The sequence below is a fragment of the Phaenicophaeus curvirostris genome, chromosome 21 (genome assembly GCF_032191515.1).
Source record: "Phaenicophaeus curvirostris isolate KB17595 chromosome 21, BPBGC_Pcur_1.0, whole genome shotgun sequence".
Classification (NCBI taxonomy): Eukaryota; Metazoa; Chordata; class Aves; order Cuculiformes; family Cuculidae; genus Phaenicophaeus; species Phaenicophaeus curvirostris.
The window spans coordinates 8,904,602-8,921,433 of record NC_091412.1 but is presented as its reverse complement, the minus strand read 5'-3'; the positions used below and the strand labels follow the sequence as shown (position 1 = coordinate 8,921,433).

Below are 16,832 nucleotides of genomic sequence, written 5' to 3'. Positions count from 1 at the left end.
ATAAGGCCTGTTCTCCAGCCCCTTCCCCAGCTTCGTTGCTCTTCTCTGGACTCGCTCCAGGGCCTCAACATGGGGCTGGGGCTGTGGTCGGACGGCGGGGGGCGTGGCTAATGGACAGGGGGCGTGACCTAGCTACTAGGGGCGTGGCCTGTCCGCCTTGGGGGCGTGGCTAACGCCTGGGGGCGTGGCTTGCTGAGCGGGGGCGTGGCCTGGCGGCTCGGGGGCGGTACCGGGGGCGGTCGCGGGGCAGCAGCGCCCCCTGCGGGCGCGGGGCGGCGGGGCTCGGCCGTCGTGGAGCTGCGGCGGGTGCGGGAGCGGGTCGGGATGGCGAGCGCCCTGTCGGAGGTGCTGGGCGAGGTGCTGGTGGCGGCGGACGGCGAGGAGGTGGCCGTGTCGGCGCTGGCCGCCCGCGGGGTCTCGCTGGTGGGGCTCTACTTCGGCTGCAGCCTCGGCGGCTCCTGCGCGCAGCTCGGCGCCAGCCTGGCCGCCTTCTACGGGCGCTTCAGGGGGGAGGCGGCGGCGGCCGCCGGGCAGCGCCTCGAGATCGTCTTCGTGTCGGCCGAGCAGGAGCAGCAGCAGTGGCAGGAGGCCGTGCGGGCCATGCCCTGGCTGGCGCTGCCCTTCGCCGACAAGCACCGCAAGGTGAGACGGGGAGGGAGGCGCCCCGGGCTTTGTTCGGGGGCGGCGGGGCTCGGCCGGGTCCCCCCAGCGCCGCCGGGGCGGGACGGCGCCTTCCAGAAAGTTCCCGGGGCCGGGGAGGCGGGGGGGGGGGGGGGGGGGGGGGCGCTGCCGTCCCGTGGCCCCGCGGGGCCCGCGTTCACGCGTGGGAAAGGGGGGATCCCCCCGCGGGGTCCGTTTCCCAGCCTGGATAGAGCGGGGTCCCCCCCCCCTCAGGCTTCGTCCCCGCTCGTGGGTGTGGGGGGGGTCCCCCCGCAGGCTTCATCCCTCCTCCAGGGGCTTCGTCTCCACGGGTGGGGACCGCGGGCTTCGCCTCGTGGGGAAGGAGGGGGGTAACCCCCCTGCGGGCTCCGTCTCCGAACGGGGAGATCCTCCTGCTGGTTCCGTGTCCAAATGTGGGGAGGGGGGTCCCTCTCGAGTCTTCATTTCCACCAGTGAGTCGTGGGGGATCCCCCCGTGGGCTCTGTGTTCATGTGTGAATATGGGGGGGATCCTCCTGGAGGCTCCATCTCCACCAGTGGGGTGTGAGGGATCCCCCCCTTGGGCTCTGTGTCCATGTGTGGATGTGGGGGGATCCCCCCATGGGCTCTGTATCCATGTGTGGATGTGGGGGGGATCCTCCTGGAGGCTCCATCTCCACCAGTGGGGCGTGAGGGATCTCCCCCGTGGGCTCTTGTGTCCATGTGTGGATGCGGGGGGATCCCCCCATGAGCTCTGTGTCCATGTGTGGATGTGGGGGGATCCCCCCATGAGCTCTGTGTCCATGTGTGGATGTGAGGGGATCCCCCTTGGGCTTTGTCCCCAGTCTTGGGGAGTGCGGATCCCCCCTCAAGCTCCATCTACATGTGTGGGGAGGAGGATCCCCAGATGGGAATGGGGGTGTCGCACCTCGCTCCCACGGGAAACCGCTCCCACGGCATGAAAGCTGGGAGCTCGGCTCCTCTTCGGTGGCCACTGGGCACAGAAAGGGGCCACGGTTTCCATCAGCTCTGGTTGAAGAGCGAGTTGGAGCCCAAGCTGGTCTGGGAGCTGCTGGCGGAGCTGCCAGGCGAGTTGTTGCGATGGTGTTCGTTATTCGTCTTCATTTAGCAGCTGGTGCGTTCAGTCGTCTACAAGTCACAATCCCTCATCCGAAGAGTTCAATCCGAAAGAGTGATAGCGCACAAAAAGCGCTCTGTGAGAGCCAGAGAGGGAAGGCTGTGAGGGACAGGAAGGCAAAAGCTGGGTTTCCATATCCCAGCAAGCTCGCAGCCTTGGTAGTTTAAAAAAATAAAACCACTCAGAACCTCTTTACAACTCTAATCTCTGGAAACTATTGAGTGAGAATTGAAAAGATGGTGCCCCACAGTGCCATTTCTAAACATCTTTCCAGCGAGTGATTGCGGCTGCCGGTCGGGAAGCAGCAGGCAGGCGTTGGCTCGGCGCTCGGCGAGGCACGTCCTCTGCTTCAGGGAGGATTGGGGTGACACCGGTACCTGTGGGGCAGTGTTTGGGGGTGACTGAGCCCCCTCAGCATCCCCTGTGTCCAGGTTCTGTACTGGGACAAGAGGGACAGCATCTTCCTGCCTGACTGGGTCTCTGAACCCTCCTCTGCCAGCGCTTTGCGCTGTTCATTAGGCAAAGGAGTCATTTAAGGAAAAGTTGGCTGTTGTCTGGCTGTGATGTCCCCTCTGCCGAGAAGACGTGTAGCAGGTTTGAAACACGGAGGCTGCTTTTGGCTTGTTTTCTGCAGGTTTTTGTTGCGAAGCCCTCTGTTCTGCCAGTGCTTCCTCGCCGTTCAAAGCCGCACTGGCGCCGCGGTGATGCTCTCAAAGCCCCCCGGTTCCCCCTTTGAAGTCCAGGTTTTTCTAACTGGGAGCTCACAGGAACAGCCACAGCTCAGGGTCTGAGTTTCGTTAACACCAGGAGCTGTAACAGAAGCTTCATCCTTCAGAGAAATTACCATTTAATTTTGTTTTTTCTAAAAATCAAACCATCTTCCTACAGAGACGTGTGAAAAGATTGCGGTTCCAATTAGTAGCTGGCCATTTCCTTACAGAACCTTTCAGATTATTGAGGTGGTGGGACTACTGCTTGCCATATTTGCTTTAAAAATTCCACTGCAGCGTAGTTAAATGGTTGGGAAATGGTAGAAGTGGAAGGTGGCATTAATTTTACATGCTGGCCAGTGCTTCCATCTATTAGACTGGAAGACAACATGAAATAAAAAGATTATGGGGTCTTAAACTCTTATTCCAAGAAGCCCTGAGTTAAATTCAGGATTATTTTTGTGCGGAGTGTAAAGTAATTGAAGCTTGTGCTGTATATTTTCAAAACTAAGCAGATGTGATGTGGCTTTGGAGGAAGCTTAATCTATGGATAACAGAGAACCTATTTGTAAGTTATAAGGGCAATTATGTCAGGATATCGGATTTCTAAACAGGAGATTTATAACCTGTGGTTCAGGCAGTTAGAAATTTCCTTGTATAATAGACTGATTTTTAAATAGTCAGGTTAATGACCTGACTCTCCAGAAAAGCTCAAACTTTCTATTTTTCAAGAACGTGCCAGCAAAAGCATGTCTAGCATATGGTCGGTACCTCGCGGGCGTAATTTATTTAGAGCCAAAAGCATTAGAAAAATGCAGGCAGTCCTTTTGAGTTATGGTTCCTTTGCACTAAAGGCTGCTCCTAAACCTGATGTGAGACAACCCCAAGAGAATTATATAGATTTATGGGAAGGAAAGGATCTTATGGATGACAGAATAGAGATAGCACAGAGAGAGAGAGAGAGGTGGAAACGTAGGGCTGGGAGCTGAGCTTTATCCCCGAGCTCTCAGCCTCAGCCCACAGAGAGGCTGTGGAGCCTCCGTTCTTGCAGGTTGCAGGGTTTGGCTGGGTGAAACCGTGGCCGATGGGGTCTCACGTTGGTGACTACAGGGCTTAAAGACCTCTGGAGGTCCCTTCACCTAGTGCTTCTCATTGTGAGCTGGTTAATTTATCTTCTGAGGTTCTGAAAGCTTTGGGGAGAGGTGACTTCCTATCCCATATTGGCTGTAGCGTCATCTTTATTGGTCAGAATTATTAAATAATATGACCATTGTTGTCCTGATTTCCTGCTGGAATGTTTATCAGTGTCTGCCTTGTCTTTCTCTGGTGTATCCCGCGTCTTTTTGCATTTCTCTGTTTTCTGAAGCCTGAGCATCAGACTTAGAGGTCTAAAAAAAACCAGGCTCCTTCCTGGGCTTGTAGTAAAATTCCCACAGTCCTAACAGTAAAAATAGCATCTTTCTTTCATGGTTATTGGTGAAAGTAGTATGGGTTGTCAAAGAAAACAGCCACTCTTTGTTGAGTGCCTCGGTAACTCAGTAATGCCGGGGTGCAGTTACCGAGGACATAACGGATCGTGTGCCTTGCGACAGCGGGTGAATTTGGGTGACTTTAGCATAGACCAATTTCTGTCTCCAAACCAGTAATAGAAGAAAGCAGTACAAGTCAGCAAACATCTGGATGTGGGGGAAGCCTTTGATTAATGAGGAGGATGGCATTGTGCCTCCGTCTGAGCCACCGCCAGCCGCGTTATTGGGGGGTTTTTTTTGAGAACAAAACCGTAACGTGCCAAATGAGACCGGAGGCCTTTTAACTCGTGACACGCATCCCTCGGGTAAGCTGTTCAGCCCCGGATTCGGGTAGCTCTATGCTGCTGTTGATAATTGATTTGTCTTCTGATAATAACTGGCGTTGCTCAGCAGAACACGGGGGAGAGAGGTTGCTCCGTGCCTTTGTTGCATTTGGGGTTTTGGTTTAACATCACCCTGTTGTTATCTGCTTGCATGAACATCTGCGTAAGGTCTGGAGGGCTGATTTAATAACAGCTTTAATTCCTGATTGCTACTGAGAACCTCAGTAATGTAAACAACCCCCATCTGTCTATGTGCCCTGATGTCCGCTGGCGCCTGCAATGGGGCAGCACCCTCCCTGCTCTTGGGAAGATCCCAGATTTCTGCTGGTGAGCTCCAGACCATCTCTCCTGCAGAGTCCACCTACGTTCTGGGTGAATTTAGGTGCTCTCCGAGGGATTACAACACGCAGGCTTTTGGAGGAGAGCAGGAGCATGCTGTCCTGCTGCGCTGTGGTGTTGTGGGATGTCTTGGTCATTTCTGCTAAAATAAAATAGCTTGTCCATGTTCTTTGTCAAGTAGGACCTCTCACACGGGTCCATGTAGGAGATGGAGACGGGAGGGTCAGAGTGCTGGAGGAGAAAAGGTTGCAAGCAGATCTGTGCTGGGAAAGATGCGATTTATCTTTCACTGTTGTTTATTTGCCCTTGCTTTTGTTTTTACTTGTTACTTACTTGGCTCAGTTGTCGTCCTCATTCTTTTTAATCTTGATTTTTTTTCTAATTACGCTTACTTAGTGTATCCACACGGTGCTGTGGTGGTGTAGGGTCTGTGCTTTGCCTCTTGTGTTTGTTTCCTGCTGTATTTATGCTTGAGTGTTGCGCAGATTCTTTTTGGGAAGGCAAACCCAATTCCACTGGAGCTGGAATACTTTTGCTCTGGTTTTAAATAAATGCAAACCGTATTGGTTATGTTTCTGTGCTTATTCAGTGAAATATTTGTAAACAGTTTGAGGATCTCTGATAAATACGCTTTGCTTGGACAGAGTGGGTTTCCTGCATCTTGGAGGTTGGATTTGTAAGCCCCGCTCTGCATATTTTCTCCCACATTCATATGAAATGTGTCCTTGCTGAACTGAGTGGCAGGGGCACGTGGTCTTTCTCTGTGTGTGAAGAGATGTCTGTTCTGTCTTGCCCTAAATAGGGGGAAAAGAGCAAGTCTCTACTTTCCGATCTTGTTGTTTTAGTGGCTTTGCTGCTGGGGTCGGTGATCAGAGATGGATGTGGACAGAATGCCCCTTCTGAAAATCCCTCGTCAGCACCGCAGATAAAGCTGCTCTTAAGATTGATGGGTAAAATGTGCCCATCGTCTTGCTTGTTTGCGATTATCTCTGTCAAGTCTTTCACAGCAAATACCCACTCGTTCTTTTATTAAAAATTGTGTTTTCTGTTCCCCTCCCTCTATTTTCCCAAAAAAACCCCCATTTTCTTTCCCTCTGCTTAAAACAAGATTGTCTGCTGTGGGATCACCTAATTGTGCTTGTTTTGTAGGTAGAGTTTGTGCAAGAAGTAGCGGTGAGGAGGTAGAAATGTTGTTGAATTAGACTGTACATAGTCCTCCTTGGGGGAAAAGTACCGTTAAACCCTTGATTACACTTTTAGATATACCCTGATTTTCGGGGACTCTAACTTTTCTTTCTGAAATCACCATCTGCTGAGATCTGGGAGGCGAGTGGTCAGCACAGATGTGGGATTTGTCTAACAGAGAATTTTGTAAATCACTTGAAGCAGCTTTTGAGTTTCATCATATAAAAATATCTAGGTAATCGCTTTCAGCTGTATTCCTGACATTCTGGGGTGGGAATGTATATGAAATCTTTGGCTCACGGAGATGTAGATTTGAAAAACATTGTCTTTTCATGACATAAGGCTATTGAGTAAGAAGCAAGGCATTAGCAGCACCAACTGATTCTTTGTTTGCCTTGAAGCTTGCTGGTTCTGAAACATAAGAATGGGAGATCTGTGAAAGGAGCTGAGAGAAGCCTGTGTGCTGTTTTTCATTGTGGCATCTTAATCCAGATGTTGAAATGAAATCGTTCATTTAAAAATGCACGCTTGGCAGTTTCAGTTGTTACTCTCAGGTTGCAGAACTGAGCAAAGCAACTTTGCTTCTTAAAGTAATCGGTGCACAGTTCTCAAAAAATGTACAGCTTTGCAACAGAAGGTACAAAAGAATGGAGCATTTTTCTGTGTGATTTTGGAGAAGTTCAGCAGTGGACTTCAATTTTAAATGAGGAATAAGCTGTTCAGTATTTTCATGCTGTGCGGATGACATCGAAGCCAAAATATTCTGTAATTCTTGTTGTCGTTGTTGTTGATGTTGCTTTTCCAAATAATTTCTGAGTGTGCTTTATGCAGCTTTGCAGTGCAATTAGCAGTTGTGTCTCATGCCAAGACCCTAATCCTTCAGTGAAATCCCAGGAAGCATTCGCTGCTACCAGTAAATGGCAAGCCTGAGGGCTGTGTGTTGTCCTACAATACTTGGAAAAACATCATTGACGTCCTTAGTGGATGGATTTCCCCGTACATCCAAGCCGTGGCCCGCCCGAGCCCTTTCCTCAGGAGAGAATTAGTATTTTAGATGTCTTGCTGATGTGTCAGCTGCTGTGTTGTTTATTGTCAGTCCGTAATTGCCAGTGTTTGAGGACCAGCTCTGAAAGTCCTTGGACATCTTTCTATCATCAAACTCTCCTGGCTCCGTGGTGGGGAGAAGCAGTGGAAGTTTTTGCTGCTTGCATGTGGTTGGGTCTTGGGCTGGGCTCTGCAAATCAAGGAATCACAGAGTGGTTTGGGTAGGAAGGGACCTTAAAGCCCATCCAGTTCCACCCCTGTCACGGGCAGGGACACCTCCCACTGGATCAGGGGCTCCAAGCCCCATCCAGCCTGGCCTTGAACCCCTCCAGGGATGGGGCAGCCACCACTGCTCTGGGCAACCTGGGCCAGGGCCTTCCCACCCTCACAGGAAAACATTTCTTCCTAATGACTTATCTAAATCTCCCCTCTTTCAGCTGAAAACCGTTCCCCCTCTTCCCATCCCTGCATTCCCTGATCAAGAGCCCCTCCCCAGCTTTCCTGCAGCTCCTTTCAGCACTGGAAGCTGCCTCAAGGTCTCCCTAGAGCCTTCTCTTCCCCAAGCTGAACAACCCCAACTCTTTCAGCCTACCAAGCCCTGTTCTAAAATCTGACATCAGGTTTGCATTGCCTTTTAGTGGTGGCTGCTTCAAGCAGTCTGATAATATTTTAGTTAGAAATGCAGTAAGCCGTCTCCTGTTTAATACTCAAAACAATAATTTTGAACCTTTGCCTGTAGGTAGTTTCTGTATTTCATACTACAGGGAATGTTGGCTTGAAATTCATCGTGAGTTGGTTGTTAGCAGGTATGGGTTTTGAGAGAGTCCAGGGGGGTTGAAGTTGAGGTTTTTGATCCTTTCTCATGGGTGAACCATGAGTATTTCAAAGCGGCGTTTGGTAGGGTTAGCTCATGCCGCTGGGGTAGGATTTCACTTCCCCTGAATTGCAGCTGGGTAGAACGCTCTGTTTTGCGTTCCTGTTTTTTTCAGCTACGCTCCCAGCATGGAAGCTGGGGTATGGTTTTCATCTAAGTCGAGTCAGAAGATATTGCACTTCTTGGTGATCGGACCAGGGGGGTTCCTGCCCCAGCCCCACACACCCTCCTCCCTGACAAAGCAAATTCAACGTAGCGATCGTCTGCTCCTTATTGGTAAAGCTTTGATGTGAAATGGAGAGATATAGGGAAAGTGAGCGAGTATGGGAGGCTGTGATACAGCAGGCTTAGCTCTGGATTCAAGGAAACAAGCCTGAGCAGCGTTTGCCTGAGCTTTTGCTTGATGACAAGCTCGTTGGTGTGTGTGGATTGCCGCCTCCTCCTTCTCCTCCCCATTTTTTTTATCAGGGAAACAAGTTCCAAGCAAAATATTCCAAAGTGATATTTAATTACTCTTTAAAATGCAACTATTTGTCTTATCAGCCATGTGGATTTCTGTTTGCTGCTTTGATTTGACAGTTAGCAGTTTGTCATTTTTAAAAAGCTTACACACTCCAGGAATCTGTGATTTTTATGCTTTTGAAAGTAGCGATGTTGAATTAACTGCGGCTTTGAACTATTCACGGATAATTTCAGGCCCCCTGCTTTCAGCAAATAACAAGCTGACTCCTGAGCTTTCAGATTGGGTTGAATACTGAATTATCACAACTTCATAGCTGCGTGTCTTCCTTAAACTGGTTCCATGGCACATCACGGCGTAATGCATGATAGATTTGAAGTGTTTCTCTAGACAGGTCACTTTGTGCTCGTGCCATCTCCAGATAATAATGATGAGGAAAGGGAGGAATGATGCCTGCATGGGTGCTTGGATTTGTTAGAGGTTTGTGCGCGTTAATTCCCCTCCATCCCCAGGCTGTAAGAGCCCTGGGGAGGGGGTTTCAGCTGGGGGAGAAGGTTTTCCCCCAGTGCCACCCTGACATATCTTCACAAAGCGGCTTCTTCAGGAATTGCTGTTTTTCTCTGCTGATGCTCTGTAGGCAAAGACCACGCTTGGAGTTAAATCTGTAGGTCGCAAGGTAAAGAGATGGCTGGTAGAGAGACTGAGAACAAGATGAGTTGGCAAGTAGGCAAATAGACGTACTGCATTTTCTTGTGGGAAAGTGAATTGTACAAATATTTCATATTACAACATGAGGATCTTGTATGAAGCTGATGGCATTTTCATCATCCAAATTTTCCAAAGAAACTGTAGCGTCTTATTGATTTGGCTAAGAGTGCACACAATTAGTGGAAGGGTGGAACTGAAAAGATACAGGAACGGTTTCCGCATACTCTCACGTCTGTCTTTCAACACCGCGAACAATTGCAACCAACAATTAATATGTAAAGAATTTGCGGTCTTTATTTAGTGTGACTGACTGCTTCGGTTGCGTCAGGGCATTAGCTGAGCTTTTGCAATCTGATCAGCCCCCTGCCTGGAGCCCAGCAAGCCCTTCTGGCCTCCAAACAAAGCGATGGGAGCCCCCAAGGAGGCACCAGAGCCGAAATGCTGGGGAGAAGCTGCTCCATAAGGAATCATTAAGGTTGGAAAAGACCTCTAAGAACGCCAAGCACAACAGTCAGCTTAACACCTGCCTACTTTTTTTCCTTATGCAAGAATAAAGGATGCGATGATGCAGCGGATAGGTGCGATCGCAACTGCGGAGACCAGGAATGGTGCACAGCGGGGAGAACGTCTTTAGTGGGGTGAGAGAGAAGCAGAGTCAGGGCAGAGCAAACCTGGAAGCCAAACGCTTGGAGTGAGGAAGGCAGCAGGGCTGCCTGGAGCTGCTGGAGGCAAAGCTTGACAGCATCTGCAGGCAGACAAAGCGCAGTAGCAGCAGGGTGGTGTGAGAGGTTGCCGTATGTATTTTGCACCCGTGAAGATCCACAGCAGTTGAAGCTGTCCTGCCCAGCCAAGGAGAGAAAGTCCAGGGTCCTCCAGCAACATTTTGTCTGTCCTTGCAACTGTGACTAAATCCAACCTGACTTCAAAGTATTTTAATGGAGAAAGGTCCCTACTTAAAATTATAGAATCGTAGAATCACCAGGTTGGAACAGACCCACTGGATCATCGAGTCCAACCATTCCTAATGAATTTGTCGAGTTGCCAGATTTTTATTTCATGTCTGAGACATAAGAAATACCTGATGGCGTCCTCAGATGTGACCTGGGGCTCGGTGTGGCTGGCCCTGGGGAGGGGTGGCAGCCGGTGCAGGGGGTGGGATCCTGCTGGGAGGGATCACAGTGAGACTGGGCTTTGACAGCTGAGAAGGGAGTGTTGGTTTATGTTTCAGTGCAAGGATTTAAGAATCTAGGTGAGAATTAGGTAATGTTTGCAGAAGAGAGTAGAAGGCAACTGAAATGAATTGCAACTGCGTGAGCGAGACGGAGAGAGAAATTCTAGTTCTCCTGCCTTCCCAAGAGATTCCCACTGGAGAGATGAAGTCATAGCCATTACTTCATTAGCGTTAACTCAGGATGCTGACAAATGAGCCCTGTTGATTTGTGCCGGGCTGGTTGAAAAGAACACTGCACCAGCTCTCATCCCGTGCGTTGGTAGTCGCTGCCCTTGCTGCGGTGTTGGCAGGAGCACACGCCAACTCCCCAACTGCACTGATTCAGCTCAGCCTTTTCTTTTGAACTGCCACCGCGTGGTCCCGCGTGCCAGCTCCAAGCTGGCTTTTATAAATCCTGCTGTGCGGAAGGCAGCCGCCGAGAGCCTTGTTCTCAGCAGAACCTCTCCATCAACACCCCAGCCCGTGCCCAGCGCCGGGAGCGTTAATGGTACCCAGTGGTCCAAGCCCCACTTCCAGAGCAAACAGGAGAGCCTAGGATCTCGCCCTCGCAACTCGCAGCCTTGCTGTGGGAATCCCTGTTGGAAAAAGTGTGAAATTTATTGTAATGCATGCTGAGGATCTTATGGCAGATCTGAGCTGCTAAATCCTATAAACCTGAGCCTGCAGCTTCATTGACAGGGCCTCTCATGTTGCTCTGCTCCAAGCTTATGGTTTCACTGCTCTGATATTTTTCCATACATGGAAGCATTCCTGCCCCAGCCTGGGCTAATCCTGACATGCCACTGCATCTGGATGTTAGCTCATTTCTCGCAGCTGACACTGTGCGAAGGCTGAACGGAACATGCAAAGATGTCTGAACTTAACTTTTGTTTAAACAGATTTAGTTCAACCAGCAAAATTCTCGCCCCATAGGTAAGCAGGAAGGGTGGTGGGGTGGGAAAAAAAAAGTGTTTTCTCATTTTATCAACCTCCCAGGGATGTTAGGTGGATTAATTGGTCCCCGGTAGTGCTGTGCTTTGGAAATGGATAGTACTTAAATTGCAGAGGGGTAAAAAACCACAGGGTTGTCTCTGGCACAAGCTGAACCTATCCCCTTGCTGTGTCTTGGTCAGCAGAGAGAAGCCCCTGCCTGCCCATCCCATCTCAGTCTCTCCCCTTTGCTCCGACGGCTCTTCAAAGGCTCTGTGCTGTTTGGAGTGTGTATATTAGCTCGGTGAAGCTGGATCTGCTGCACGCTTGCAACTGAGCCAAACGCCTCAGTCGTATGGGAGAAAGATGCTTTGTGCTGCTGAGCTGCTGCTTGAGCTGGGGGCCTTTTTGTAAGCCCTCCCTCACCAGGACGGGTTGTGAGCTTTAATTAAAAGTCTGGAAGGTGCTTGGCGATCCTCTGCTGAAAGGCCCTGTATAGGGGCAGCGCCTTTGAATGAAAGCTAGAGACCTTTCCCACCCATCGCGAGAGAGTTAGAGCTCACCCAGTGAGAGCCAAGCAGTTGAATCTGAGAAGATGTCGGTTCTTCCCCATGCTGATAGTTCAAAAGGATTATTCTGCCTTTCCCCAAAATAAAGGAGAAACGCGGGGATTTTATTAGTGTTGCCAGGAATTTCACTCCATCCCCTCCTGCTCGATACTAGTTAAAAGCTTGTGTACTGGGCTGGAGGTGTGTGTGGAGAGTTTCGGGTGTGGGTTGTGCTGTTGTGTTTGCAGTTCAGCATCGACTTGCCTGGCCCTCGCCGGGGGTCCCGGACACGCTGTGGGTCTGCATTTGTCCTCTCTTTGCTTGGCAGCTGCTGTTGTTTGCAGGAATAAGATGACTTGAACCCTGCCGGGAGGAAGACAGCAAGGGTAAAGTTGGTTTCAAATGAACCAAGCTGTGCGATGGCGGAGGAGGATGACAGTTCCCAGGTTTGCTGTTGGAGCTGTGAAGCAGATGAAACCTCCTTTGTGTGAGTTAGAGCAGCCTTTCACTACTGAAGGGGGGCTACAGGAAAGCTGGGGAGGGGCTCTTGATCAGGGAGTGCAAGGATAGGACGAGGGGAACGGTTTTAAGCTGAAAGAGGGGTGATTGAGATGAGATCTTAAGAAGAAAGATCCAGTGGGAGGTGTCCCTGCCCATGTCAGGGGGTTGGAACTGGATGGGCTTTAAGGTCCTTTCCAACCCAAACCATTCTATGATTCTACGACTGTTTCAGCCCTCAAGAAGCAAGGGAATCCAAGAGCTGTTGGTGCCACCAGCCCCACCAAGGGACCCCAGCGCTCTGTTTGCCCCTCTAGGGGCTGGGCAACAGCAGCATCGTGGTCTTTGCACAGTTACTTGGGTCTGAAGGGATTTCAGCATCAGGCAGGTCACCAGGGCGGTAGAAATTTTCTCCCCCACCCCTGTTTTTCTGGCTACTATTATTCTGTCACTCTCAGAGCGAACTGAATTGAAGGGCACCAGGCTACAAATCCTGCCTTGCAAGTACTGGGTGTTTAACTTGCAGGAATGCACTTTTATCAACTGATAGCTGCTGGTTTAAGAGGGCAGGGAGCTGTGCTTGTTTCCTTCTGAGAGGCTGATGACTCTACAAACTTATTTTTTAGAGTGCTCCCTTTTTATTTCCAATTTGTGGCTATAATGCAGAGGTCGCGTCACTGTTGGGTTACAGGCTGCTTCTAATGAGCTCTTCCCTGTGATCTTTGTGCTCAGGAGCTTTGCAAGTGGCTGTGTGCTTTATAGTCATAGAAACATAGAATGGTTTGGGTTGGAAGGGACCTTAAAAAATGCCTCCCACTGGATCAGGTTGCTCCAAGCTCCATCCAACCTGGCCTTGGACACCTCCAGAGATGGGGCAGCCACCACTGCTCTGGGCAACCTGGGCCAGGGCCTCCCTACCCTCACAGGAAAGCATTTCTTCCTGAGATCTCACTTCAATCTCCCCTCTTTCAGCTTAAAAATGTTCCCCTCATGTTATCCCTGCATTTCCTTATCAAGACCCCCTCCCCAGCTTTCCTGGAGCCCCTTTTCAGCACTGGAAGCTGTTCTGAAGGTCTCCCTGAAGCCTATTCTTCTCCAGGCTGAACAACCCCAACTCTCTCAGCTTGTCTTCCTCCCACAGGCGGGGACGCTGAGGTGAGATGAGTCTGGGGGCTGGATGAGTGACCAGAGTGGGGCTCTGCAGCTGACAGAGCTGGAATTTCCCGGTCTCAGCACCGTGATCCACCAGGAGCAGCCCCATCTATCCAACCCCTCATGGGATGTGAGCTTGAGCCTGGAGTTGTGCTCTGCTTCCCTGCCCACCGCTGCATCAGCCATGCAAACCACCCCCCGCTGCTGCCGTGCGCTTCCAAAATCGCTTCGTTCCAGGGTTAGAAAAGACCCATTTTTGTGTCCTAAGCGCTGGATTTCACAGATATATAAGGGAAAGGTCTTAATGCCTGCAGCCTGATCTGCTAATCTCCAAGCATGGGAAGTTTTTCCTGTGAAGATTTCCTGCCGGCTTTCTCAATGCAAGCTTGCACAAATATGTTTTAGTGCTGCGCTGGGTTGTAGCAGCTGGATACCTCCCACCAAGATTACTGATATTGAGGTCTGATTTTGGCAGAGAAACACAGCAATAAATTAAATGAGATGGGGAATTTCAGAGAGTAGTGCAGATGGTGGGAAACCGAGGGCAGGGATTACTTAAGTGCTAACGTATGGCACAGCTTTGACTCCTTTTTTCTTTTAAGGGGATAGAAAAAGCTCTGGCCTGTGCTACCAGCAATTTTACCTCCCCCTTGTCTTCAGAGACCCTCAGGCCACCCCTATCGCAATGATTTCTGGACGGTCAAGAAAGGAGCACCTTTTGCTCGCTCCTTTCCCTCCGCGTGCCTCTGTTCTCTCAGGATCCCAATCCTGGCTCTCTGTGTGCTTGGGTACTCGATTCTGTTTTCTGCTTTCCCAGAAAATGCTGGGAAACCTGACTGTTCAATGACATTTCTTGAATCTTCAAGTCTTCCACTTTTTTCCTCATTAAATCTGATCCAGTTTAGGTTTGTTCAGCTGTGGGGATTTGAGTGGAACAATGTCATTCCCTTATCCACCTCCGTCTGCGCTAATTCCCCATGTCTCCTGACTGATGGTTTAATTACCATGTATGACAGGGGCATCCAGAGCCCCACTTGGCTAAGGGTGTTTATCACTTAGGTGATGCACAAAGTTGTCGTCTGCTGCCCCAGCTGCTCCCAGGACGGGTTTTTGCCTAGAGAAGCAGTTTTCAAGCCAGTTTATTGCTAGGTTGTGCAGCAGAAGGGTGGGTGGCTGTCTCTGCCTTTCCCTGCAGGCGCGTCCCTGCTGGCTGCATGGGGCCGAGGGCTCTTGAGGTGGAAAGATGGTGATGTGGTAGGTTGGGATGAGCCTCCTGGGTTGGGAAGAGCTGTATTGCAGAAGGATGGTGAGCGTTGGAGGAGCACATGGATGGATGGATGGATGGATGGATGGAGAGAGAGAGGCGCGGGGGTAGGGGGAGGGCATGAGGACCAGCTTGGAAAGTCAGTTGCCTCATCTGGAAAGTCACTTTGCTCCAGACAGCCCGGTTTTGGATCACAAGAAGGCTCCAGATTTTACTCTGTTTTAAAAGTGAGACACCCTGTGAGCCCTGCGTGTTTTCTGTTGCTTTTTGGCTTGAGCTGGCCAAGCGGCTGCCCTATGTTGGGTTGAATCCAGCGAATCTTTTTGATGTGTGTCTCCATGAGGATTTGCTGCAGTCTTCACAGCTGAAAAAGTGGAGTCATTTACATAAAACTCAGCAAATCTCTAGGTTGAGGCCGCCAAATACCACCTCTCTCTGTGGCCATCCCTCTAATTATTAAAATAATAACCCCAGGCAGAGCTTATGGCCCTGCTGGCGGCTCAGGGTCTGTTGTGCTGAACCCTGTTGAGCACAAGAAAGAGACAGTCCTTGTCCTGTAGCTGGCTCTGTAAGGAACTGTCCTTCTCGTGCCATGGGGAGAAGGTGCGCACCTTGTGAGCAGTGAGAAGCCAGGCTGATGGAGATGCCTCCCACCTCATGGGAACAGAGGTTTAGAATCTGCAAGGGGAAGCCACACAGAGACCTTCTCTGTGACTGTGTCCTGTGTTTAGTTTTGTCCTTGTGGCTCCTTCTGCATGGTGGCTTGGCAGGAGCCTTGACTTCCTTGGAGCTGGACATCTGCCTGCAGCGGCTGGAGGTGCATCTGTGTCACATGAAGCTGTGCAGCTGGCCTTCACACCAAGATCTTCATGCCAAGATTGGCACTGGTGAGACTGCTCCTTGAATCCTGGGGTCAGTTCTGGGCCCCTCACCACAAGAAGGATGTTGAGGGGCTGGAGCGAGTCCAGAGAAGAGCAACAAAGCTGGGGAAGGGGCTGGAGAACAGGCCTTGTGAGGAGCGGCTGAGAGAGCTGGGGGTGTTTATCCTGGAGAAGAGGAGGCTGAGGGGAGACCTCATTGCTCTCTGCAACTACCTGAAAGGAGGTTGTGGAGAGGAGGGAGCTGGGCTCTTCCCCCCAGTGACAGGGGACAGGATGAGAGGGAATGGCCTCAAGCTCCACCAGGGGAGGGTCAGGCTGGACATTAGGAAAAATTTTTCACGGAAGGGGTCCCTGGCAGAGGCTGCCCAGGGAGGGGGTTGAGTCCCCTTCCCTGGAGGGGTTTAAGGCACGGGTGGATGAGGTGCTGAGGGACATGGTTTAGTGATTGATGGGAATGGTTGGACTCGATGATCCGACGGGTCTTTTCCAACCTGGTGATTCTATGATCTGGGAACCTCACCTCCTTTACTTGGAAGCATTTTCCCTGGCCAGGCTCGTTCAGCTGGGGTTTGGTAGGCAGTTCACAGGAGAGAGGACCAAACCAAAAGGTCACAAGTTTGTCATGTGCAGTTGGTTGCTGTCCCAAACCAACTGACCAGGTTGGGTCAGTGTGTTAAACAAGTGTTAAAAACACGCTGAAAACTTGGGGCTGGGGATCTGCCTGCCTGCTTTACAGGGATGCCCATCACCCTGACGTCAGTGCATCGAGTTCACGCATCTACTTTCTAGCTTCGTGGTGCTGCCTTTTCTTCTCGTGGCTTGAAATTGGAGACATGATTACACCTGGACTGTGGCTGGGGAAGAATAAGTCATATATTAAAAAAAAAAAAAGCCAGTTATGTGCAGTGGCTGCCATCTCTGGCTGAGTGCGTTTCCGGCTGCTTCCTCCCCTCAGCTCCTGAAAGCTGGGATGAGGATTATCCAGAACAAATCCTGTTACCCAGCTGCTTCCACGGTGGAGACCTGCTGGGCTCTGGGATGAACCCCAACAGTGAAGGGGTCGCAGAATAGGAGTGCCCCACAGGACATAAGTCACGTCGCTGTTGCAGATGATGTCATGGGTGAAGATTAGGGATTTTCAGGATTTCTTTGCCAGAAAGTGGCAGTGTTGATTGCCAGGCTTAGTAGTGAAAAATTTGAAGTTGTGATTCATCCGTCAATTCACGTCCTAAGTATGTGGCAGTACAGCTAGGAAAATCTGTGTATGTATGAAGTGTTTCCTCTTAGGGAGCTGAGAAACCCTTAGGTGCAGCAATTATTATTTTACTTAATTGGGACTGAAATACCAAACACTTCGAACGTGCCAGCTCCTGTCTGTTATGGGGAAAACTCAATTGCTTA

General features: G+C 50.6%; 1 protein-coding gene across 1 annotated transcript in view; it reads left to right on the top strand.

Moving 5' to 3' along the window:
• Nucleotides 1-264: 264 nt before the first annotated feature.
• NXN (nucleoredoxin) overlaps nucleotides 265-16,832 on the top strand; it is a 54,073-nt gene continuing 37,505 nt past the window's right edge. Inside the window, exon 1 of the mRNA XM_069874276.1 lies at nucleotides 265-642. Coding sequence (XP_069730377.1) covers nucleotides 325-642 — 318 coding nt within the window. The 5' untranslated portion in view covers nucleotides 265-324. The remainder of the gene's footprint in view (nucleotides 643-16,832) is intronic.